Source organism: Pleurodeles waltl, chromosome 8 (assembly GCF_031143425.1).
Source record: "Pleurodeles waltl isolate 20211129_DDA chromosome 8, aPleWal1.hap1.20221129, whole genome shotgun sequence".
Taxonomy (NCBI): domain Eukaryota; kingdom Metazoa; phylum Chordata; class Amphibia; order Caudata; family Salamandridae; genus Pleurodeles; species Pleurodeles waltl.
Window position 1 is genome coordinate 1,161,663,199 of NC_090447.1, and position 25,244 is coordinate 1,161,688,442.

Here is a 25,244-nt window from a genome sequence, read left to right on the forward strand (position 1 = left end):
TTCATTTTGTTGAAGACTGTGAGCAGCAGAGATTGGTTCTATTAGTAACCTATGCTGGATTGAAATTGAGAAACAGCAGTGTTGCAACGTGAGAGGCTCATGGGGACATTATCTAAACAATGTTATTAAGGAATTAGGTTTGCAAGATGTATAGGGCATGAACTTGGGGAAAGGCGGAGTTTAATCGGATAGCAAACAGTGCTACTCGTTCTTTGTCCTTATTAACTGACAAAAACACGTTGGCTACAAGAAGGGTTGCCTGGTCTGTATTATCTTATGAAACTCTGCGGGCTCAGGAATACCTTTCAGTGAGAGTTCCTTTTTCACAATTTTTGAAACATCAATTCATGCTATGTTGTTTTGGTGTGATGGAAACTAAATACATTGTCCCTTCTTGGAAATATCAGTCACAGACACAGTCCTGCCGTCTTTGTGGGTACAAACAAGAGTCACTTGTACATGTTTTCTGTGTGTGTCCAGTGTTGGAAGTACAGAGGAAAGTGTACTTGAAACATATATTTAGGATTTTTAACATTTGATCATGTAGGCAAGCTGTTATTAGTTGGTTAAGTGGTATTTCAATTTCTTTGGCGTGTTGGGAACCAAATGTATACTGCGGATTTTTAAATGTCTAAAATAATTGAGTAGGTTAGATTAATGTCCAGAGTTGTCCTGCATGTTTTTATGTTTTATTCTGATAAAGGGTATTTAATCAGAAAGCAAAGAAAACACGGATGGGCAGAGGAAAGCCTAAGCTAATTTTGAACCCGATGGGTTGTGACTTACTGAAGAGTAGGATGAAAGATAACTGGATTTATCAATCTTCGTTGAAATGCTCCCTGTCACTTTGATATAGATTGCACTTTTACGTTTATCGTATTGTTTTGCACTGTCACTTTAATCAGGCTATTTGTGAGCATATTGTTTCTAGGCTCTCTTCTTATTTATATTTTAAGTAAATGTCGTTGTGTTAGTATTATTAGGCAGGGATAGTCTTTAACTATTGTGTGTATTTATATGCTAAAATCAGGAGTATGCTCTGTTTTATTCTGACATGATTATGTGATTTGATCTTAAAGTTGGCGTTGGTTTTAATGAACTATGCTAGTAAAAATGTAACTGTTAGACAGACCTCTCCAGCAAGTGCATTGATAGCCAGAGTTACCTTACCATTATTGTTATTCCCTGTGATTTACTGGACTCACGGAGATCTATACAGCAGGTGCCTTAACCCCATAAGATATTTTAAAATGCAGACCTTGCAACCAATTAAGTAGAACAGATGTACTGCCATGTTTTTCCTTGCTGCCAGTTTCTTTGTGGCAGAGTTTAAAAAATGCATGTATAAGTTGAGGCCTAGATTTTGTGTTGGGGTTGTCACTTTTTTTTTTTTTTTTTTTTTTTTTTTTGGCACAACCCCAACACAGCCTAATTTGTTAAATATTGTAATATTCTCGGAAGTGCTTCGATAGACCTCCTAAACGTGCTGTGTCTTAAGATCTGATGTCACTTCTTGTGATGTCACTTCTGTGAGGTCATGGACAGTGATGCCTCATGCGATGTCAGCTCCGTGATGTCACCTGCATACTGCCTAACTTGGTTAGAACCCCCGTGCCCTCCCTTCCCCTCCAGCACACACTTTTTTTTTTTTTTTTTTTTTTAAGGACTTGTCTTGTTAATGCCATCCACCCCTGCAGGTCCTGATCTTATCTCGCCGTAAACAAAACCTGCCATCCCATAATGATACTAACATAAGGAAGATTTTAATGCAGACCACCCCACACCACCCTCTACAGAATGACAATATTTACAACGTGTATATTATATGATTAAGTGCACCTAATTATCCCATGTCCTATATACACATTGAGCTGTACTGGGTGGGTAGCAGGTGTGTTTATGCCGCAAAAGTAACAAACCTGCGCAGATTCAGGTTATTTGGCTTCTGTAAAAGCCACAATTCACAACTCGGTCATCAGCAGTGTACCGTCCGCACTGTGTGCCAGTGCACCTAACCTATTCTTCGTAGCGATGGGCTCAGTGGGGAAAGAAAAGAAAGTGTATATTCAGTCTGTTGTGCAGTCTAATTGGATTTCAACACAAGGGGGAATTGGATGGTGGCGTCTTGGTTTCACATATATATTATACAACCTATGTTTGTGTGACTTTGTGTGTGGCTGATCACTCTAAAGCATGTACTGTTGAGTGTCCTTCCTTGGTCCACCTTTGGACATTTCCATTATGGGTTTAGCAATACCAGTCCTGCCTGTTTGTCCAGAAGTGTGCTGAAGCTGTTGCTCGCTTCATATATCAGCTGTTCTGCTTTGCTGCTCTGGGAGCTCTGTCATTTTCTAAACCTCTCTGGGACCAAGCCGTGTACATCTGCATGTAAAATCAACAAAGGTGTGTGGGGAGGATGCAAAGGGTGGGGCTAGCGCGGCATCCTCGGCTCCCATACCCTTGTAAACGGCGCTGTGTTTAGCATACACCTGAGCACACTGTTTTCTACCAAACATTGCTGGAACTGAGGGGCACAGAGCCTGCCATATTTGTTTATGTACAATGAACTATCTGAATAGAGGTTCCTTTGTTCTGTACAGGTCACCAGAAAGACCTACTGGAGACCTGCGGGAAAGAATGAAGAACAAACGTCAGGAAATCGAAACAGAGCCACCAAAACGAAGTACGGAAGATCCGGCGTCTCCAGTCAGGGTGAGCGCGGTTATGTGACGTTTTGTTACACCATGTTTGCTGAGCTTAGGTTAACATGTTTATTTTGAGCTGCTGTTTCATACGGGTGTGTAGCCGGGTAATAGACAAATTAATAGGAATAGAGGAAGAAAACTGTGTGGAAAGGATAGATGCTAATGGAAGTGGGGCTACAGAACCTCCGTGTCCCCTGGCAACCTCAGGTCGAAATCGGAGTAGGCTGCGCGAAACCATCCTGAATTTTTTTTAACAGATTAGGCAGAAACGTTTTGTTTATACTGAAAGCGCTGCTTCATACATAGATTACCTAACGCGAATGAGGCTGGCAAAATGTGTATCCTTCTGTTGTGATTTAGTTATTGAATTTCTAGATCATATTAAAAGAATGCATAAACACCGTTGCATTTCCTGAAACATCTCTAGTTACAATTGCTGGCATGACAAGTTTGGTGGGAGATTCGCCAAATCAGTTCACATCACTACACGTTCATACATTTACAGATACGTGCAAATGCTACGTATGCCTATTGAACACTTACGTTTTTTTAATGTGCTAGTGATTGATGCAGTTAGAGCCTTCCTAAAACAGTTTTGCTTCATTTTCTCCCAGACTAAGTGTACGAAGTGCAGTCCTTGGCATTCACTGTCCTGTGTGGGAATTGGATTGTCTTCCGTGAGAGACTATTTTTTATAATGACAGAAATAAAGTCAAAGAACGGCATGAATTCTGTCAGGCACAGAAGTGCTCCAGACTCGGTGGCAGTGCAAGCACAACATCTACTTTGAATGCTAGTTAATCAAAAGGGGCTTGTTTCCTTTCTTACATAACATAACAAGATATGCAAGTAGTCGCATTGTAATTCATGTTTAGTCTAATAAGCTAGTCATTTGCAATGTTATGTTAAATACTAGCATTGGGATAAAGAGTCAAATGAAAGAAATGCAACTCCTTCAACTCACATGAACCCTCGTATTCATTCTGCGGGTCTTATCTTTCACATTGATGTTCCACAAAAATGACAGTGCTGATCTCCTAAAAGAGCTATGTCTCCTTTGAATTTTACTTTTAATATTTAAATTACTTCTTATTTACTTGGGACTTTAAAAACAGTGCTTCATTCCTCTTTCCTAGACATCAGACTAACAGATTTTTTTGCTGCAGTAATAAATCGCCTGCACCAGTGGGTGCCTTTCGACATTGATCACGGAGCCATACATTCACCTGAAAGGATGTTAGGAGTAGGGATATGGGGCGTATTGAACCTGTTATGCCAGTTGCTGTTTTTTTGCCACCTCTCGAGGTCTGAGATTAGGAGTCTGCAAGATCTTGTTTCTTACCACTATCTCATCCACCATTGAGCTAAACAAAGATAATCACTCTGGCTTTACTTTGGACCCCTACCCTGCTAATTTTTTTCCGGGGCCCTGGACTTTCGTTCAGTGCTCGGTGACCTTTGCAACTCCTCTTTCTGGAATTTTCTCGGGCAAATGAAGAAAAAAAAAAACATGTTCATCCCTCTTTTGGAAAATCTGGATGCTGATCCCGCTTTATGTAGCAAATGTCTTGACCATTTTATTACATCCTTTTAGAAAATACTGGAGTCAGAGGTCAACCAACAACGGTCTAATTTTGTGACGAATACGATTCTTGATCAGGCACAAGCTGGATTCTGCCCCTGCATGGGACTAGTCCACTCTCTTTGCCTTCATTGATACTATTGTCTTACCTAAAATAGGGAAGGCAAGGTGGTTCTAATTTCCCTTGACTTCAGATCTGCTTTTACCATGTTCTCCAATGCTCTCCCTTGTGACTGCCTTTCTCAGCTTGCCATTCAAGGCATAGCGCATGCCTTGCTGAAATAATTTCTCTTGTATAGCTCTCAAGCCATTCACCTGCTACAAATTCTGCTAGTTTTCAACTTGTAGATGCCTCATGTGTGAACCTTGATTAGATAATTAGGTTCCTTTTTTGTGGCCTAGGCAGACAACCCTTTCACTGTAAAAACTCAAAGTAATTTATACAAATTGATGCTTACTGTAGAAGCCTGGATGAACAGTAGCCAACTGAAACGTAATAGTGATTAAACTTTATCATCTTCAGTAATGACCGGAAGGTCTGAGATTGTTACTGGTGGTTGCATGAGCATGGCTCCTCTCTTTCCAGTCCACTGAGCAGCTCAACTTGCAACCTAGACATTATTCTTGAATCTTCACTCACTTTTAAAGAATGGATTAGTAAAGTCACTAGTATATGTTCTATCCTATTATACATTCTTAAAAGGTCTTCCTCTGAAATGTTTCCAAGTGCTTTCAGACCAGGCAGTTTTCCCAAGTCCAGTAATTACTTTCTTTTATAAAACATTTACTTTTCCCTCAGCCAGATTAGTGAGGTGAGTCTTATCTCACCTTGAAACCAAACACTAGAATGCGCTCGCCTTAATATTAGGTCCCTTCCCAATCACTGCTTTTCCCATCGTCAACTTGAAACCTTTCTCTTCTGTCGTTCACAATACCCTACTCCCAGAATCCATTGATCTCCTTAAGTATCAGGTCACCTCTAGGTAACCTCGTGTTCTGTAAATAAAGGAATTCTGGCTGTTTCACAGCTCTGAAGAAGCAGTACAGTGTGCTGTTACAATCCCGCTCCAGAGAGGTTTCCGAGGAGACACAGAAAGGTTCCCCCCTGCCATGAGGTGGAAAAAAGGACGCACAAAAGGACCTGGTAGCTGTTTAGGGACACAGATTCTTTCTCTATAACACCCGAAATAGTTCCTTCTGTGTTAAGTTCCCATCCCTCTGGGACACCTCAGTCCTGAAACTAGCCTTTCAGCAGAATAATTATGGTCACTTTGTTGTATCTTCAGGGCTGCAAGCGCTCAGCCATGTGTATTCCACAGCTTTCTTCAAGACTATGGTGACAGCCAGACTTGGCAGTTACAGCTGTACCTATTCTCCCAGGTCTCATTTACTTAATTCCAACAGCAGTTTCTATGGTGCCATCTGCTTACTTGTCACCACCAAAATCTTCACTGTTGCTGATACGTGACCTAATTTCAAATAGTACTCGAAAGATCTTCACTCGGAACCTGATGGAAACAGAGTATTCTCAAATGCCAACAATAGTCCGATAAGATGCATGTTCCAGAATGCATATTTCTTTAACAGATTGTGATACATCACAATTTCACAGCCCACCCTTTGTGAGGAATAATAATGAGAACAGTGATGCCGATAGGTTACCCTCCTCTCTTTAAACTCATTTAAGCTTTTTGAGAGACCTGAAGAACTCTGGATGGCTGGATACCACCCAAGGTATAGTTTCTAACTTATGAAAGTCCAGTCTCCGTGGACCCAGCTTATTTTTCCAAGATTCTTTCATGCTCCGAAACCCTTGAAATCCCAGTGCATGCAGAGCAGCTGCAATCGCCATCTTTTAAATATTTTCAGACAAGCATTTTTCAGAGCCAATTTGACCTTCTAATGAAGGTATACTTCCATATATTGCCAGACTGATAAACTAAAGCACTGAGGCCCAGGATTCAAATGTGTCTGGATGAACAGCACAGGGCTCGGTCCCAGTTTGAGAAAACTGTTCTTTAGAGCTTCTTGGTTTCAGTTTAAAAATGGATCTTCAGCCGCACTCCTTCTCCATAGCTTGAATATTTTTTCAAAAAAGGAATCTGCAGGAACAAAACTCCATTAATACATGGTTTACCTTTGGTATGTTCTTTCTGATAGAAATGACTGCTGCTCAGATCTCCTATCACTTTCCCACCTCTCCTTCTGAGGAAAGTTGTGGAATTATTTTGTTACTTTGGCTCCGTCCTCTGCATCCTTGCCCTCACAATGGCCACGGAAAGAATACGTCACTGATTCAAGTGGCTCAGTTTTCCTGTTTCTGACATCACTCCCTTTGATAGTTCTTCACTGTTGGGGGTGGGATTTGGGGTAGGGGGTTGGTGATGGGTCATGAAGCAGGTGCAGTCATATCCACCAGAAAGGATGTCACAAGAGGTAAGTAACCTTTTTCTAAATTATCTTTTCTAAACAATTTTGGGGAATCGTATGTGAAGCAGAGAAGAATTGCACAAATGTCTTGATGTTTACTGAAAAATACAACTTTACAGCTTATTTGCATTTTTATTATTGCTAATGGTTTATCTCATGCAGTACATTTAATTGTTAGTAACAGTGTGATTGTATATTTGCATACATAATTTCTGCCGGCATGAGGTTTGTTTTCTTAATTCAACAGCATGGCCTAAAAAAAACATCAATCTTGCTTAACAAAGTGAGCCAGTCAAAACTCTTATTTTTCCTTTTGCCCCATTAGTCAACTTTGTGGTATGAGGCAGACCACAATAAGTTAGGTCTATTCTGGTACCCCTCCCTACTTAATATGGATACAATATGTATTACAAAGGGGTGTTTGAAAGTGTATCATGCCTTTCAGCTGTTGTGAACCCCACCGGTTGTGGATGTTGTCTAGGTATATATTCAACAAAACTCTGTAGCACTTCACACAACAGATCTGACAGTGGGTGTTAATGTAGTCCGCAAGCTTACTTTTGCTTCAACGCCTCTTCTGCTGTAGACCATATTTTGACATCTCTTTCCATCTACCGCACTTTGAACCCTTACTCGTCTTCCATGTTATAGCTACTAAACGTTTTGCCAATGCCAAATCCAATAGTCTGTTACACACTTTTTTTAGGTTTGTGGCAAGGGAGTCCAACAAGTAGACCGAGTAGTAATATACATGTGCATTTGTTCTTTCTGTCTAGGATCCCTCCTAAATGGTGATTTATTTAAGTCCAGTATGTGAGAAATTGGGGAAAACTTCAGTGTCCTGCAGCGGGTTCAAGGGCTAGGCTCACCTCCATATTTGATGCCCACTTTAATGGGCATGAATTATGTCTGATGCAGAAAGTTAAATTGGGTATACTTCAGCCAGGTGTTTCTTAAAACGTTTTGCTAGTACACCAGTATTCTCTCCAACTCCTTATCCCCGTCTCTGGTTCTAGTAATGCATGCTGTCTTAGTTCAGTTATTCCTGTTTCCCACAGGTCCTCAAACGTTCGACACATCGCTCGATAGTTCAAAAAAAGATTCTTGGCTGGTTCGTATTAGTCTGTGATTGTCTCCAGGGGAATAATTTCCCATTAAAAATTCAGTCCCCTATTGTGAGAATTCCTGCCTCTGTACAAGATGTTAATTGTTGTGAAGAATTGTGAGTAAGTCTGCATGCGGGAGGCCAATCGGGTAGCACCAGAGCATATAGGGGTTGATCGGAGGTCTTTGCAACACATATTTTACATCATTTCAGTGCTGCTGTGAGCAGTAATCTGGAATCAGTGGTTTTACTAGACTTCTGTATTAAAAGTGTCATCAAGTCTCTGGGTTTGGTCCTTTCCCCGTCTCCACCAGTTTCTCAACATTGTTCCCATCCATTCAGTGCTCTACTCACTGCAGTTGAGATGCCTGATAATCTACCTCCAAGTCAGGAACGCTGTGTCCACCCTCCGATATTGTGTGTTTGAGAGTCTCTAATGCAACTCTGTTTCCCTACATTTCATATAGGTTCTCTAAGCATTGTGTTGAGTTGTCAGAACCACTTAATAGGAATCCAGACTTGGGGGTGGAGTAGCAAAAAAGTACAGCAGCCTAGGTTGGGTCACCATCTTGGTAAGGGCTATCTTTACTATGATTGGTAGACATAGGGAGCAGTGGAATGCCTCGGATCCCTTCAGTGCCTGTATTGCAACACCTGAGCTACCATCCCACAAGTCTACCAACCTATGGTCTATATTGACAGTCCGATATTTAAAGGTGTGAGGGGATCACCACATCCCAACCAGTTTTATGTTTGGTTCCTGACCAAATATTGACAGTCAAATATTTAAAGGTATGAGGGGATCACCACATTCCAATCAGTTTTATGTTTGGTTCCTGACCAAAAGAGCTTAAAAGGAAGTTGAAGATATAGGACTTGGTGTAATTTCTCTTAAGCTGAAAGAACTCTGAAGCTCACTCAAAAGGTGCATAGTTAGTGCCAGGTCTGTTACCCCATTGCCAACATAAAGTAATAAGTCGCTCACATATAGGGTTTTGGATGCTGTCCATCCCATATTGGGATACCTCTAGTCCCCCCTCCTCACACAACATCTCTGCCAGGGGTTCAATAGCAGAACGTAGGTAGGAGAGAGAACATCTGTCGGGTACCAAGGGGCTTGGAATATTTGTGAGAAATATGCCCTCCTGTCTTTACCCGGGGCAATGGGTTTGAGTATAGTTACAATCCATTCACCTTCATCCTTCCCCATCCAATTATCTGATCCAGCCACTCCCATCCTCATTCTGACCATAACCACCTCAAGGTATTTCCAGTTTATGGTATCCGAAGCCTTCTCTTGGTTGACTGAAGCTACCATTTGTTCGTAGAACAAGGTTACATTGGTCTAATCTAGAATCCTAAATATAGTCTCCTGAGGTTACTAGTTCTGTGGTCAGGTATGAACCCATTTTGGTCCATATGGATCAAGGCACGTAGGTACTGATAGTTAAGTCGCCGATACTTTAAGTATTTTAAAATCCAAGTATAGCTTTGAAAGAAGCTAGTAAACCCTTGGCCTCATTAATGGTCTGAGCCCCTTCAGTGGTGTGGTCTGGGCCCCTTGCAGTGTTGTGGAGCTATGCATATGTACATCACTAATACAGTTAAAATGCCTGCAATAAGCATAGAAGCGTTAGCCAGCTTGTTCATCTGTGAAATCAAACATGTGAGAAAAGTACTTAAGTCAATCAATCAAACTTATATAGAGCACGCCAAATCGCCCATGAGGGTCTCGAGGCACTGGAGCTGTATGCTGCTAGGTGGAGGAATGATCATTCGAACATCCAGGTCTTTAGTTTTCTTCTGAATAACGGGAGTGACGGTGCAGTCCTGAGGTGTGGGGGGGGGTTGTTCCAAGCCTTGACTGCCAGTTGTGAGGAGGAGTGTCCTCCATTGTTAGCTTGATGGAGCCGTAGGGTGTCTGTGTGAGCGAGGGAAGCTGATTGAAGGTGTCTTGCTGGTTCGTGGAAGGTCTCGCGTTTGTTGTATGCTGGACCTTTGTTGTGCAGGGCTTTGTAGGTGTGGGTCAGCATACTGAATGGGCATCTCTTCTGAATCAGAAGCCAGTGTAGTTTTTTGAGATGGGGTGTGATGTGGGTCCTTCTGGGAGGTCAGGTAAGAGTCTTGCTGCTGAGTTTTGTAGTGTCTGGAGTCTCTACAGAAGGTGTTCTGTCACTCCAGCGTAGAACGTGTTTCCATGGTCCAGTCTGCTGGTGATGAGGGCCTGCGAGATGGTCCTTCTGGGAGCCACCTGAAGGTCTTGCGGAGCATGCGAATTGTGTACAAGCAGGGATGAGACTGCGTCAACCTGTTTCTTCATGGATAGCTTGCTATCCAGGATGATGCCAAGGTTGCAGGTGTGGTCTGTTGGGGCAGAGGGTTTGCTGAGATCTGCGGACCACCATGTGTCAGTCCATGGCGAGGTGTTCCCAAAGATGAGGACTCTGTTTTTTTTCGCTGTTGAGTTTGAGACTGTTGTCCATCTAGTCCGCTATGTTCATCATGTATCTGTGGAGGTTTGCTTTTGTGATGGAGGGATCCTCGGACAGTGACGATGAGCTATGTGTCGTCGGCTTAGGACATTATGCTGAGTCCGTGTTATCTGATGGTGACGGCCAGGGGGGTCTTGTCGGAAGAGGGTCGTGCTGAGGAATGATCGTTTGGGGACTCCACAGATGATGATCTTGGGCTCTGAGGTGAACGGTGGGAGACAACCATTGGGTTCTGCAGGTGAGGTACGAGGCTATACATTTGAGGGTGTTTCCTTGAATACTGCTGTGGTGGAGATTTTTGATCAGGATGTGGTGGGAGACTGTGTCAAACATGGTGGACAGGTAGACGAAGATGAGGGTTGCTGTTTCGCCATTGTCCAGGAGGGCTCTGACATCTGTGGGTGCAATTGGGCTTTCTCTGTGCTGTGGTTTGCTCGAAATCTGGATTTGGAGGGGTTCAGGAGGTTGTGGTCTTCTAAGTTTGGGTGAATTGCTGGTTGAACGCTTTCTCAAGGACTTTTGCTGGATAGGGAAGCAGAGAGATGGGCCATCAGTTCTTCAGTTCGGATGGGTCAGCAGATGTTTTTTTCAGGAGGAGCTTCACTTCAGCGTGTTTCCAGACCTCCGGGAGGGAGGCCACAGTGATGGAGGTATTCAGGACCTTCATGAGCTTTTTGCTGATTGTCTTGCTTCCGAGGTTGAAGACATGATGGGGGTAAGGGTACATCGGTGCTCCTGAGTGTACAGAGTTCAGGATGGAGATAATGTCTTGCATAGTAATGAGTTCCCTTTGGGTGAGAAGGTGTTAGGGGTTCATGTTTGTGCATGTGAGCTAGTTGATGTCGTCTGCAGCAGAGAGTTGGTGTTAAAAGTTTTCATATTTAGTCGAGAACTTGTTGTGGATGAAGTAGACAAGGTTGTTGCACAGTTCCTGGGAGGGAATGATGTCGTTCTTAGTGGCTTGGGGATTGGTGAACTCCTTCACAATGGCAAAGAGTTCTTTGTGCTGCTAGTGTGATGTTCTTGGTTTCTTCTAGGAGGAAGTGATGCTGGCTGGGGGCGATCCTGAAGGTGGTATGGTCTTCTGTTCCTAATAAAGTTCATAAATGCTGCCAAGCAGCATGTCTTGTCACTCCAGACTATCTGACACAAGTACATGCCAACCTTATTTATCTAACAGTGTGTGTGGTGGAGCTTGGATCTGTATGAGGACCCCCGCTTGCACGTGATGCCAACTCAGTCACAAATATTAAATTCCTCCATCTTCGTTGTCATCTGGGGATCTCAGGCTGAGTAAAATTTCTGTTGAAGGAGTCCTATGTATGCCCCTTCACTTCAAGTATGCACTGACATTGTGCCTTTTATTTGCTGACACCAACTCTCTCGCATTCTCCGTAATAAGGGAATCCTATTCTTCTGTGATGTGATATAGTGATGGTTCTAGTGATAGTCCTCCTGATCTCTCCTCTGTATATGGTGACACCTAGTAATATGCTCTCCTCGGTACTCCCTGCACACAACATGGCCACTCAATGGAATATCATAACTGGACTTCTAATACTTAAAAAAAAAAAAAAAAAAAAAAAAAAAAAAAAAACTTTTTATTGCAATTTTGTCATTAACACAACCCAGGCCTGTTACAGAACAGCTATTGCAAAGCAGCTGAGTTGCTGCAGTCGCAATACAAAGCCACATAATGTCTCTCGCAAACATGCAATAGAACAAATATAAGCTTAAGACTTAGTCAGCATGGTATGGTCTTGATAGAGTGTATTTCATCATCCATGAACCATGGCCTGGGTGGACATGATTTAATATGTGCCATGGATGTGAGGGCCATTCCTTCCAAATTTTGTAGTATTTTTGTGGGCACCCCCTGGCCTGCCACACATGGTGCTCCAGGCCCATGCAGTAGTCCATACCCCTTGCCCATCCTTCTAGAGAAGGGGCCTCAGTGCCCTTCCAAGCTTTTCCAGTGTCTCTTTTGACCCAGCCAGAGCAGCGTCCTTTTGCATCTGCTGCCCCCACATATCATCTGCAATGAGCAGTAAAATCAGTTTTGGCTCTCAGGGGTCATCCAACCCATTACTGTCTCCAGCATCCCCAATATCCCTCCCAGATGTGTGATAAGGCCAGACAACTCCAGAAGTGTGTAACAGGTCGTCTGTGGGATCGTTACAGAATAGGCAACACCCAAAGTCTGTCCACTCCATTCTAAATAGCCGTGCTCTTGTGAGGTATGTGTGGTGCAGTAATTTAAGTTGTGTAAGGCGGAACTGAGAGGCTACTATTGCTTCCTGGAAGCGGCCACCACCTCTGCCAATAGTCATCCTCAAGCAGCCCCAGGTCCTGAGACCACTCCTCTCTCAACTTTGTCAAATAATCTGGTTGATTATGTAGCAGTGTCTGATAGAGAACAGGTAGCTTATGATCTTTAATGTCAGTAATTAAGATTTAGCAGCGGTAATCTTTTCTTGATTCACATGCTGTGGATTATTCTGCCATCTAGTGGTTGGGTCTGGCATTGTCTCCAAAAACGTTTTTGTCCCTTCTTTGTTTTTGTGTTTGTTGTTTTTGGGCTTTGACGTACCTCCATTTGGTGTCCCCTGTGACCTTATTGCACTTCCTCTGGAAGGTCCCATCTTTGGTTACCATCTTCAGATTCAAGCTGCATAAAACCAACTCGTGAGCTTTAAAGGGTGCCTTGGTGTTCAAGAAAATGACGACCGCTGCCGCAACCCAAAATAAGGATTTCCTTGGAACCCATGATCGGGAGACTACAGGGGGAAAAATCCCTGAAAAATCAGTTGTCAAAGGACTTGTAGGAAGCTGGCCTGGTGTGTGGCCTATGGTACTTAAACCTTAACCAGGTCCAGCGTTCCTCTATTAGTGAAGAATAGGTGGTGTCTAGAAGTCAGGCTCTCTAGAGGTAGCTGTGGACAAGCAGCCAAGGCTTATCTAGGAGACATGTGAAACTCATGCAATACCACTGTAGTCACCCAGCACTTAATCACATGAAAGAAAACACTGTTACAAAAAATAAAGGCACTTTATTTTAGGGAGACAATTACCAAAGATACTAGATAGGCAATAACCCAAGAGAAGGTTAGTAAACACACTAAATATGTACACTAGTAATCTGAAATAGTCATAAATAGCAATAGAAAACAGTGCAATAACAATAGACAATAGTGACCCTGGGGGGAGCTCAAATCGTACACTAAAAAAATGTAATGTGAATGTAGAAACCCCACCCAGGTAAGTGGAATCTGTAGAGAGGAGCTGGAGGAACTAGAAACCCCAGAGGTAAGTAACACAGTGTGCGACCAGGAAGAAAGGTGCAAGTTACTGGTTTTTCCCCAAATTACCAAAAGGACTGAAAATAAGGATGATGCAACTCCCAGACAAGACTGCAAGAAACTAGCGGTGGATCCTGAAGAAGGAAGACCTGAAAAACAAGGGGACCAAGTCCAGAACTCGGAGAAGTGTCCGGTGGTGTCGGGAGCCACTACCCTCCCGTCTGTGGTTGCAGGATTTGGTCGACGGTAGGACGAAGTTGGTCAGCAGTGCTGCCCTGGAGTCGGTGAAGAGGTCCTGGAGGATGCAGTTGATGTCCCACACTGGATGGAAGATTGCAGTCTGTGGCATGGAAAAGCCACCAACAAGCCTTGGCAAAGGCAAGAGTCTTGGTCGAAAAGTGGAGCTGCCGGGGACCAGTAAGGTCCAGGAGGACTCAACCTAAGGAAGTCCCAGGGGACCCTCAGCAATGCAGAGTCCACAGAAGCAAAGGCAGCCCACACAGAAGACCCACTAGAATAGGATCCAGGAGTCGCAGATGAGCCTACGCAGCACAACTGAAGAAAAGTCCCATGCCACAGGATAAGGCTGTGCGTTGCATGAAAGAGTGGTGGGGGCTGGGGCTACACTGAGCCTGAAGACCCCTTGGAGGAGATGCCAACAAGCCTTAGAAGCTGCAAGAGACTCAGTGCATGGGGGTTCTGTGTGGGAAGGCAAAGGCTTACCTTCACCAAGGTTGAACAGCTGGCAGAGAGGATCAAGAGTTCCACTTCAGGCCACCACTCATGGTGTAGGATCCATGCAGCTCAGGATAAGAGGAGATCCACGCAGCCGGTTGTCATAGCAGTTGGTGCCTGCAGATACAGGGGAGTGACTCCTTCACTCCAAGAGAAATTCCTTCTTCTTTCTCCTGCAGACTGAAGACTTGCCACCCTCAGAGGATGCCCAGCCCGGGGAAATGTTGCAGAAGCTGAAAGGAGCAGTGGAAACAATGTTGCAAGCAGAGTCTTCGTCGTGGAAGCAGATTGTTTGTCCCTGGAGGGTCCAGTGGCCAGAAGTCGAAGTAAGCGATGCAAAGGAATCCTGCTGGAGTCTTGCTCACCAAATCTGAGGACCAACCCAAGAGGGAGATCATAATAGCCCTGGAAGGGAGATTGTTCACTTAGCCAGGCGACCACCTATAAGGAGGGGGCTGTGACGCACCTACCCTGACCTGGCCACTCGGGTGCTCCAAGAGGCCTCTGCCCACCTTGGATTCAAGATGGCAGAATCAAGGGACCCTCTGGAGGAGCTCTGGGCACCACCCCTGAGGTGGTGATGGACAGGGGAGTTGTCACTCCCCTTTCCATTGTCCAGGTTCGCGCCAGAGCACCAAATGTGCCCTTCAGAGCATACCAGTGGCTTGTGGAGGCTACCCCTCCCAAGCCATGTATCACCTGTTTACAAAGGGAAAGGGTGTTACCCCCCTCTCCCAAAGGAAATCCTTTGTTCTGCCTTCCTGGGCCTGAAGTGATCAAGTAGCAGAAGAGCAGAAACCTGTCTGAGGGGTGTCCTCTAAGAATCCCCTACAGTGCATGGAATCATATGTCCAATACTGGCAACAGTATTGGGGTATGATTCTGACATGTTTGATACCAAACATGCCTAGGTTCGGAGTTACCATTATGTAGCTGGACATAGGTAGTGACCGATGTCCGGTACAAACATAAAATGGCGTCCCTGCACTCACGAAGTCCATGAAAATGGATCTAGAGTTTGTGGGGGCACCTCTGCTCATGCAGTGGTACCCTCACACTCTGGTATCTGCACCCGGTGCTCTGGGCTAGGAGGGCCTACCGTGGAGGTGACTTACAGGGACCTGGTGCAGTGACCTGTGGTGAAAAAGGGTGCATGCACCCTTTCACGCAGGCTGCAATGGTAAGCCCGCAGATACACTTTGCATGGGCTCCCCATGGATGGCTTAGTACATGCTGCAGCTCATGATGGACCCCTGAGTACCATATACTAGGGTCTTTCAAGGGGCACCAGTATGCCAAATGTGGGGTGTTTGTGGTCCAAGCAACCTATAAAGGAAGAGAGCATAGTCACTGGGCTCCCGATTAGCAGGATCCCAGTGAATACAGTCAAAACATACTGACATCAGGCAAAAAGTAGGGGTAACCATGATAAAAAGAGGCTACTTTCCTACAGGACTGGCAGGGGAAAAAAGGCCTAGACGACCAGGCACACAAAATTACATCCGGAGCAGCGAAGCCAGATTAGTTGAAAAAACACTCTTCAATGGCAAAGAGGATGTCGGCCGACAATCTTATGACCTAACAATAAGCAGCTGAGTTACAGAAAAAGAAGAGAAAGCGTGAGACCGAAATGGAGATTCTTTTACAGAAACACAAAGAATTCAACGAAAGTCTGAAAGTTTAGAATTCCAAAGGTACCCTCGACGACAAAGAAGCAGGGAGAGTTAGACGTCGAAGAAATCGAGCCATGTTGAGCGCCACAGCCAGAGAAAGAAGAAGAAATCTATTATTAAGAGGAAGAGGCACATCTTTCTGGTCTGTATCAAGGCTCTGAGGGTTCAGAATACTCAGAGGCTCACTGGCAGTATTTAGAAACAGAATCACCCAAGGAAGGAGTGGAGAGGTAATCTCACAAACCATCACCACCAGATCACACAGGCATGTACAACCCGGTGATCAAGATAGCAGCGGATAAATATGGGGTACAGTTGGAGTAGGAGAAACCACAGGCATGTTTCTTATTTGAGACTCTTTTCCCTATTCAGTCCAGGAATCAATTTCTGTCCATGCTGCCAAGTGTGTTAGACCAAGGAATAGGGGCCTTCAAAGAGCCAGCCTCATGCAGAGCAACCACCATCCAAAGATCCTACAGACATTAGGGGGTATGGTGCCAGCTAATTCTATTATTACAGCTTCAGCCAGGAAAAGGGCCAACATCCCATCAATCTCAGGCCCTCCTCCAGACCAGGAGAGTAAACGGATGGACTTCATGGTTCGAAAATTCAAAAGGAGTGCTGTAATCAATGGTGCATCACAAATTCGAATGCTGTGCTAAACTGCTATGCATAGGAAAACTGTGATGAGATGGTGGAGTTGATGACACATCTATGGGAAGAACACCGGAATAGAGCAGCACACTTGGTTGAGGAGGGCAAAAACATTGCCAACACCAGTCTAATTACTGCACTAGACCCGGCAAATGCATCCAGCAGACAAATGATGATGGCTATTGTACTACGTTGCCAATCGTGGCTTAGAATTTCGGGGTTCAAACCAGAGGTACAAACGAACATTCTTAATGTCCCATTCAGTGGTGAACAGCTTTTGGGGAATGCAGTTGATGAAACTCTAAATCAGCTAAAAAAGCGTAATGAAACTGCAGGTCCATGGGAGCGCTTCAGTTCAGAGGGAACATGCAAAGAGGTACAGCTCCTTTAAGGAAACCGCCTGGAAGGGGTGGGTTCCAGTCAAGCACTTCACACCAGTCATTTCAAGGAGGCAGCTAATTGACACAACCACAACAAAGTTGGCAGTACAATCGGGGTAGGCAGCTCTTCCGAGGCAGAATATGTGGAAGAGGGCTTCCACAAAGAGGAGGGTCAACACCTTTAAATTACTGACTTGCCGGTGCTTTAAGCACACCCTCAAACAACATCCCAGAGGAAGAAAAATAAGGAACATCCTCTCCGACACAAAACACCGGTAGAAGGAAGAATAAAAAACTTTCTTCAAATTTGATACAATACGGATATTACATAGAACTGTTAACAACACCACCTCCAAAAACAAGAGTTCTTTTAAAGAAGAAAACAGTCAAGCCACTCAAGGAGGTGGCGGAGTTTCTGGAGAAAGATGCTATAGAGCAGGTTCCAAGATCAGCAATAGACAAAGGAAACCATTTTACGTAATTTCTAATCCCAAAAGTGAATGGATCTCTACGACCTATCCTAGAACTGAGATTTATAAACAAATTCATAAAAACACATAAAAGTTCAAAATTACTACATTACAAGAAGTTACACCACAACTACAAATCGGAGATTTTATGGCAACAATAGGCTTGAAGGACTCCTATTTGCACATTCCAGTGAATGCAAAACACAAGAAATATCTTGGATTCGTGGTAGGCAAAAAATATTGCCAATTCAAAGTTATAGATTTAGGAATAAAATCAGCTCTAAGGGTATTTACATTGTGCCTTATGGCGGTGGCAGCGAGCCCGAGAAGACAAGGCATTTACGTCTACCCTTATCTGGACAACTGGCTAATGAGAGCAAACTCTTATACAAAATACAAGGAACACGTATAACAAGTGATGAAAACGCTATTCACCTTGGGATTGTCTATCAATCATGTTCGAAACCAGAGCAGGAAAATATGTTTTAGGAGCAAAAATCAACTCTAGTGAAGGGAATGTGTACCCCAGGGAGAAAAGAATCAAGACCCTATTGAGCGAAACACAGCACTGCCATAATGGGCAAGCTCTGACTATGAGAAAGTTACTAGGAATGATGGCTTCCTGTAACCCTTTGATTCCATATGCAAGACTTCACACGAGACCATTACACGAATGGCTGCAAAATCAATGGTCACAGGCAACAGAGAGGTGGGAGGATCTAGTGGTTGTCACACAGAAGGTGGAGGAGAGCACAGATAACTCGAGGGAAAACATTTCTACAAACAACTCCTACAACAGAAGGTTCACATATTGGATGGGGTGTGCACATGGGCAATCGTGAGGCGTGTGGAAGGATCAGGAAGTGGTTTGACATATCAACATTTTGGAACTAAAAACTGTTACTAGATGTAAAAGCATTTCAGAAAGGGCTTTCTGGAAAGACCATTGTGATCTAAACAGACAATCCAACAACCGTGTTCTGCATCAACAAACAGAGGGGACCTCAATCCCCACCTTTATCCAAACTGGCACAACAAATTTGGAGGTGGACAATCCAAAGAAAGATGGACCTATTAGCAGTGCTTCTATCGGGGATGAACAGCCTTGACAGATTGAGCAGACAAGCTTAATTCTCTCATGAATGGGAACTCAACCAGTCAGTTCTTCAGAGGAGCTTTCAGGAATGGGAAATACGCAAAAGTATATTAATTCTAATTGCACCACAATGGGCAAGACAGACATGGTTTTCAGAACTGATCGACTTGGCACAGGGAAAAGTAATAAAACTACAAATGGGACCTATTGTCAAAGAAAAAGGAAAGGTTCTACACCCAGAGCCAGAATCCTTGAACTTGGCCGCATGGCTCTTGCGGCCTTATAGTTTGGACATCTAAAGCTGTCAGAAAAAATAATGGCTGTCCCTAGAGAGGCAAGGAAACCTACAACTAGAAAATGCTATTCCGCTAAATGGAAGATACACACACTAAGGTGTTATTTAAACAAGGGATTCTAAAAAAAGAATATGTAGGAAAGCACCTTTTTTGGCATGGTTAGCCCTCCCCTTTTGCCTGGTTTCTGACATGGCTTTGACTGTGAGTGCACTGAGTCCCTGCTAACCAGGCCCCCAGTGTTAGATCTCTTTCCTCAAAACTGCACAGTTGTTTTTCACAATGGCACTCTTTAGCACCCACCGTAAGTCCCTAGTAAATGGTGCTTGGGGTACTAAGGAAGGGCTCTGAGGGCCGCAGCACCAGTTGTACCACCCCCAGGGACCCCTCACCAAACCCAAAAAGTACTGACATTGCAGACTGTGTGTGTTGGTGCAGGCTAACTTGAAAACTTGACCTATCACACACCCCTGTGTGCCAGGTCCCCTATCACTGCATGTGTCAGGTGTAACTCACCCCTAAGGCAGTGTGCATCAAAGCACATGTGAGGGCATATATGCACAAGCAGATGTGCCCGTGTTATGTCTCAGATAATTGTGAGACATTGTAAGTGAACAGGGAAGCCATTTTAAATGCATGTGCTGGACACTGGCCATTACGAGTTTCCTAGCTACATGATGGCTTCTCTGAATCCTGGGATGTTTGGTATCAAATGTCTCAGAATAATAAACCCTCACTGATCCCAGTGATGGATTTATTTAAAAAAATGCACACAGAGGGCACCTTTGAGGTGCCCCCTGGATATCTTCCAGGTACTAGTGTGTTGCCTGAGCACAGATGGGTTGCTGGCCCCCCAAGGTGAGAACCAGCGCTCTTGAGTGCCTGAGCAAAAAGCCTACACTGGGCGGAGTTGTCACCCAGACAGGATGGACATTCCTGGACGGGAAGCTTCAAAGGCCTAGCGCCTTCGTAATGTGACCCAGGTCTCTCCTGATGGTGGAGATGACTGACCCCACTTTTGGTGGCTGCACATGTGGGACAATTAGGTAGATTAGGAGGTGAACCCACTTTGTCAGTCCCACGCCTAAGGTTGATGAGCTGAAGTGGCCACTACTTTTTAAAATCCTCCATCTTGTTTGGAAGGAATTAGTCCACTAGGGTTAGGGTTATGACCACTTCCCAGTGGAAGTGGTCATAGAAAGGTTGTGGTCACTCAAAAGGTGGGCAGCCCATTGCCTACCGGCTGGCACTTCTTATAACGCCCCTAAATTGAGTATTTAGGTGGCACCCCTGAACCCTAGCACTAAGATCCTGACTACCTATGAAGCAAAGGACAAAGAAGAGTCGCCCCTGCAGAAGAGTAAAAGAAGCAGCTGCTGACTTGGAACCAGGCCCTCCGGCCTGCCTGCTGACCTCGATGGACTCTTTCAAAAAGACGACTCGTCCTGCAGCTGAGCCTCCAAGAAACCCAGGAGGACTGCTTGCCTTCTACAAAGACTCAGACTCCTGTGAGCAGTGGAACAGCTCTGCAACAAAGTTTTAAGAGAGGACTCTGCAGCCCCTGGAACAGCAAGGACCCAACACCCTAAATAACCTCTGCACCCAATGACCACGACCCGAGGTGAAACCAGTCAATGGTGCCAGCCCAGTTCCCAAGCTGTGTACAGCCCAAGACCACTCCGGTTTTACCCATATTGAACTTGCCCAAGTTGCATGTACCCTCTGCATGCAGGCCTCCCTCTCCTGATGCTTTCTGGTGAGGAAACCTGATACCTCCAGCAACCACTGCATCCATTGCCCCAGGCCCCATCTGAGGTAGGTCACTGGTGCCAGCGACTTCCCTCTGATCCCCTGAGCACACCCTGGGCTCACCCCTTTCATACTCCCCACGACACCTGCAACCTCAAGCTGCAGGACGTTCTGAGTTCTTCCAGATGAGAAAACCCGATGCCTAAAGACACCCCTGCAGCCGTCCCCCCTTGGCACAGCAGAAGAGGACCAAAGGTGCATCTCCCTCCCCGAGCACCCCAAAACTACGACCTACCTACTTGTTGTCCCTGACTGGCTTTCCAGCCAGTGCTTGCAGCCTGTTTGCCACGAGGACCATCTCCCATAGAGAACCATTGGGCACCTAAATCCTTACTGCACCGGGCACCCCAGTGCTTCCTGGTGCGACCTGTTGGTTTGGTTCTGATCAATGCTCAGTACTTAACTTTGTTCTCTGAGGTTGACTTCATAAGTCTTTGTTAAATCGGTGTTTGCTGAACAATGTTATCCTCCATAGAATAACATTGAGAGAACTCTGAAAATTCAAGTCTTACTATCTGAAACTGCAAAGTATTTATGCTTAAAAGTCTACTTACCTGATTAAGAAGTTTCAAACTTATATATTTTGTTCTAAATTGGTTTTGGATTTATTCTTTGAGTTTGTGTCTCATTTATTTCCTCTGAGTACAACAAATGCTTAACTGCTCGCATACACTGCTACAAATATAGTTGCATCTACTTTTGCCTTTGTAAAACATATTGGGGATCTACTGGACACTGCATAGTTTACTTCATTTTAGTGCACTATATATAGAGCCAGCTTACTTCAGAAGACAAAAGAAAAGACTTTGTTAAAGTATTTAACACATCTTCTGGAATGCATTTGAAAATATGTGTCTTTAAAGGTACAGTTAGCGGCTATAGTGGCTAGCACAGGAGGACACTTAGGAAGACGTGCACAGGTCAACCAAACACACACCCTCAGCGGCACAGGAGGCAGACGGGTGCAAATACAGTGTTGGGTACCCAGTGCTTTTCAATGAGGGAACCCTGGTGGTCACAAAGATGCTGCAATCGTTGTCCGGGGAGTCAACTACAGAAAAACAGCTGTTGGGCAGGTAAGTAGAGAGCACCCTGGACATTGCTGGACCGTCAGTTGGTTTCCTCAAGGCCAGGAGGGTCTGGGGTACCTTTAGGCGTTGGGAAATCTTCACTGGAGCCGGCTGTGGTTAGGGGGCCCTCTGAATTTAGGCTGCAGGCATTGTTGTGTTGGTCCGAAGGGGTCATCTCAAGGTGGACTTGAGGTTGGAATTGCCTCTGGATCTTCTCTGGACAAGTGGGGGTGCCCTGGACATGGGCTGTGGGTGTCTGGTGGAGAGTCCGCAGGGCTTGCGGATCGGGGCGGCTCTGGAGTCCTTGGAGGTTTCTTTGTGCACAGGGCCGCTGTCCTTGGGAGATCTTGGTCCTTGGGAAGGCATGCAGTCCTCTGGGGGTTTGTAGAGGTCGCCGATCCAGCAGGACAAGTAGTCTTCTCATAGCAGGAATCTGGGAGCTGCAGACAGGCCAGTAGGGCTGGGGCCAAGTCGGTTGTTATCTGGAGCATTCTTTACTGATACGGCTCTTCAGTCCTTCTTTTCAGGCTGCCAGGAATCTGAAGTGCAAGGTTCAGGGGTGCCCATATATACTAGATGTAGGGGTGTTACAGGGGTCAGAGGGCAGTAGCCAATCGCTACTGTCCCAAGGGGGGGGGCTACACCCTTCCTATGCCCACTACCTTTTGGGGTTGGGGGAGGGGGGGCACATACCTAACCCTATTGGCTAACACACTCCAAAGCAAGATGGAGAATTCTGTCTGAAGGGGGGTCACCTCTGCTTTGAGAACTCGAGGGGTGGCCCCTGCTGGGGTGGACACTCCTGCTGGTGTTTACTAATTTTCCCGCCTGACCTGCCACCAAAAGTAGGGCTTGATCCAGGGGGCGGTCATCTTCCACTAGCTGGAGTGCCCTGGGGCAGTGTAACATGCGACAGGAGCCTTTGAGGCTCACCAACAAGTGTTGCAGTTCCTGCAAGGGGGAGGTGTGAAGCACCTCCATCCTAGCAGGCTTTGTTCCTGACCCCAAAGATCACAAAGACTCTCAACCCATGGGGTCAGAAGCTTGTCTTTTAGTGGCAGGCTGGCACAGACTGGTCAGCCTTACACTAAAGGGTTCGGTGAAATACAGGGAGGCATCTCTAAGATACCCTTGGTGTGCATTTTACAATAAATCCAACGCTGGCATCAGTGTGGGCTTGTTGAGCTGAGAAGTGTGATGCCAAACATCCCAGTCTTCAGTGAAGCCATTATGGAGCTGTGGAGTTCTTAATGACAAACTCCCAGCCCATGTACTCAATATGGCCACACTGCACTTACAATGTCTAAGAATGGACCTACACACTCTAGGGGTATTTTGCTCATGCAGCTATGCCCTCACCTGTGGTATATTGCACCATGGCCTTGGGCTGTAAGGTCTGCGAGAGGGGTGACTTACCTATGCCACAGGCAGAAGTATGTGGGCATGGCACCCAGAGAAGGATGCCATGTTGACCATACCCTTTTCTCCCCACCACTGCACACAGTCTGCAATGGCAGTCTACATGTGTTTGGTGAGAGGTACCTTAGGGTGGCATAATAGATGCTGCAGCCCTTCGGGACCCTCCCTGGCCTCAGCCCTTGGTACCACTGGTACCTTTGACAAGAAACTTAGCTGTGTGTCAGATGTGTGCCAATTGCGGAAGCAATGGTACAGTTTAGTGAAGGAACACTGGTGCTGGGGCCTCGTTAGCAGGATCCCATCACACAGTCAGTAAGCATCAGATATCAGGCAAAATAGTGGGAGGGTGTGGCTATGCCAAAAGTGGCAGGTTCCTACAATGGGCAGTAGTGATTTATATTGAAAGACAAAGACCTTTAGGAAAACATAACGCTTGATTTTCTTGACAAACAGTTTTCTAGGAAAACCAGTAACCAAGAATTCAATTGCGAGGTGGATAGCACAAATAATTCAGTTATGTCACAAGAATGCAGGAAAACCATTGCAAGCAGCTCCAGGAGCTCACTCAACAAGGAATAAAGGAGAAACTATTGCCTTTCTGGCAAATACACCTTTACAAGACATTTGTATGGCTGCATCATGGTAATCAGTTCACTCTTCAGTAGACACTACTATGTAGATGTACAAATGAATAAAGAAGTGCAAGTGGGACAAAAGGTTTTACAACATCTGTTTAGTAATCAATTTTACTCTTCAACCCAACAACCTCAATAAGAAACTGCTATAGAGTCAGTGCACAGCATGTGAATACAGAAAAGATTCATGCTGCAAAATGTAACGTTTCTTACCTGTTGGTGTAGTTTTGGAGCTTGAAGAATTTTCGGGGTTCACAAGCGGCCCACTGACCTCCGCCACGAAGATGGAGGACCAAAAAATAAAAAAAAGAACCTGAAGATGTCGACCGAAGGTGGGAACTTCTGAAGAAGTGAGACCAGTAATGGGACACCAAATGCAAGTACGTCTACGCCCAACAACAAGAAACACAAAAACATAGAAGGGACAAAATCGTTTTTGCAGACTGTTCCAGAGCCAACCACTAGATGGGAGGGAGTACTCGGGAATTTCAGTGTCTGTTGGTAAGTATGGCGGAGCGCATGCCGAAGCTGGGAGTATTGAGAAGGGGTGCAGTGCGTATGGTATTCTGCCTGCAGGTCCGTAAAGGACTTAATAGAACCATTGTTAATCACATCTCTCTGGGTTGTTATACACATGGTATATTATTTCACCCCCCTCCACTACGTAGGCTAGGTCCCATGTCCCTGAAACCACCAGTTGTTAATACCCAAGAGATGAGTAGCTCTGTAGTATGACACCAGGTCTGGAGTGGCCATTGCCCTTGAGCATTTCTCAAGAGCAATCCAAGGCACCCCAAACCCCACAAGACGTCCCGTATGAGAGAGTTGACCCTGACAAAGAAGCCCCACTCTACCGGGAAGGGATGGAAACCATTTTGAAGATGGATGATCGGCCAAGTAGGGATAACGGGAGGTCCACATGTTTATCCCTGGCCAATCCCACTACCTTAAAGTGAAGGTTGGCTTCATAAGCCAGGGCTCTGTCCTCTGTGATAAACACCCCCAGATATTTGAATCCAGTTGGAAGCACCTGCACCTTCGTAGCCCATGACATGACCACTGGTGGATGGGGTAAATGGAAGATTTAGCCTTCTTCATGCCAAGGCTACACTTAATTCATCCCAATATGTGTTATATTTGCAGGACTTAAGGACCCGACTCAGCAGGGTTGTTGAGTAATAGCAATATGTTATCTGTGCAAAGGGAGACTCTTGATAGAGACTTCTAGTTGCAGGTTTCTTACCTTTGAATTTCTCCCAGGCTTCAGCTTGATCCAGATAAATTCCTGCACCCTGTTAGGTGGCATTGATCGGCTCCGTGCCGGTCATTGTATGCACTGGAAATGATGCCTCGGGTCCCATATAGTTGACACACTAGCACACTGACGTTGGCTCTTT

The 25,244-nt window shown here is 45.1% G+C and overlaps 1 protein-coding gene across 3 annotated transcripts in view; it reads left to right on the forward strand.

Annotated features, from left to right (window-relative positions):
• ZC3H13 (zinc finger CCCH-type containing 13) overlaps positions 1 to 25,244 on the forward strand; it is a 532,845-nt gene that overhangs the window by 76,771 nt on the left and 430,830 nt on the right. For all 3 annotated transcript variants that reach the window (XM_069205400.1, XM_069205402.1, XM_069205401.1), the window contains exon 4: positions 2,601 to 2,712. In XM_069205400.1, the coding sequence (XP_069061501.1) occupies positions 2,601 to 2,712 (112 nt within the window). The remainder of the gene's footprint in view (positions 1 to 2,600; positions 2,713 to 25,244) is intronic.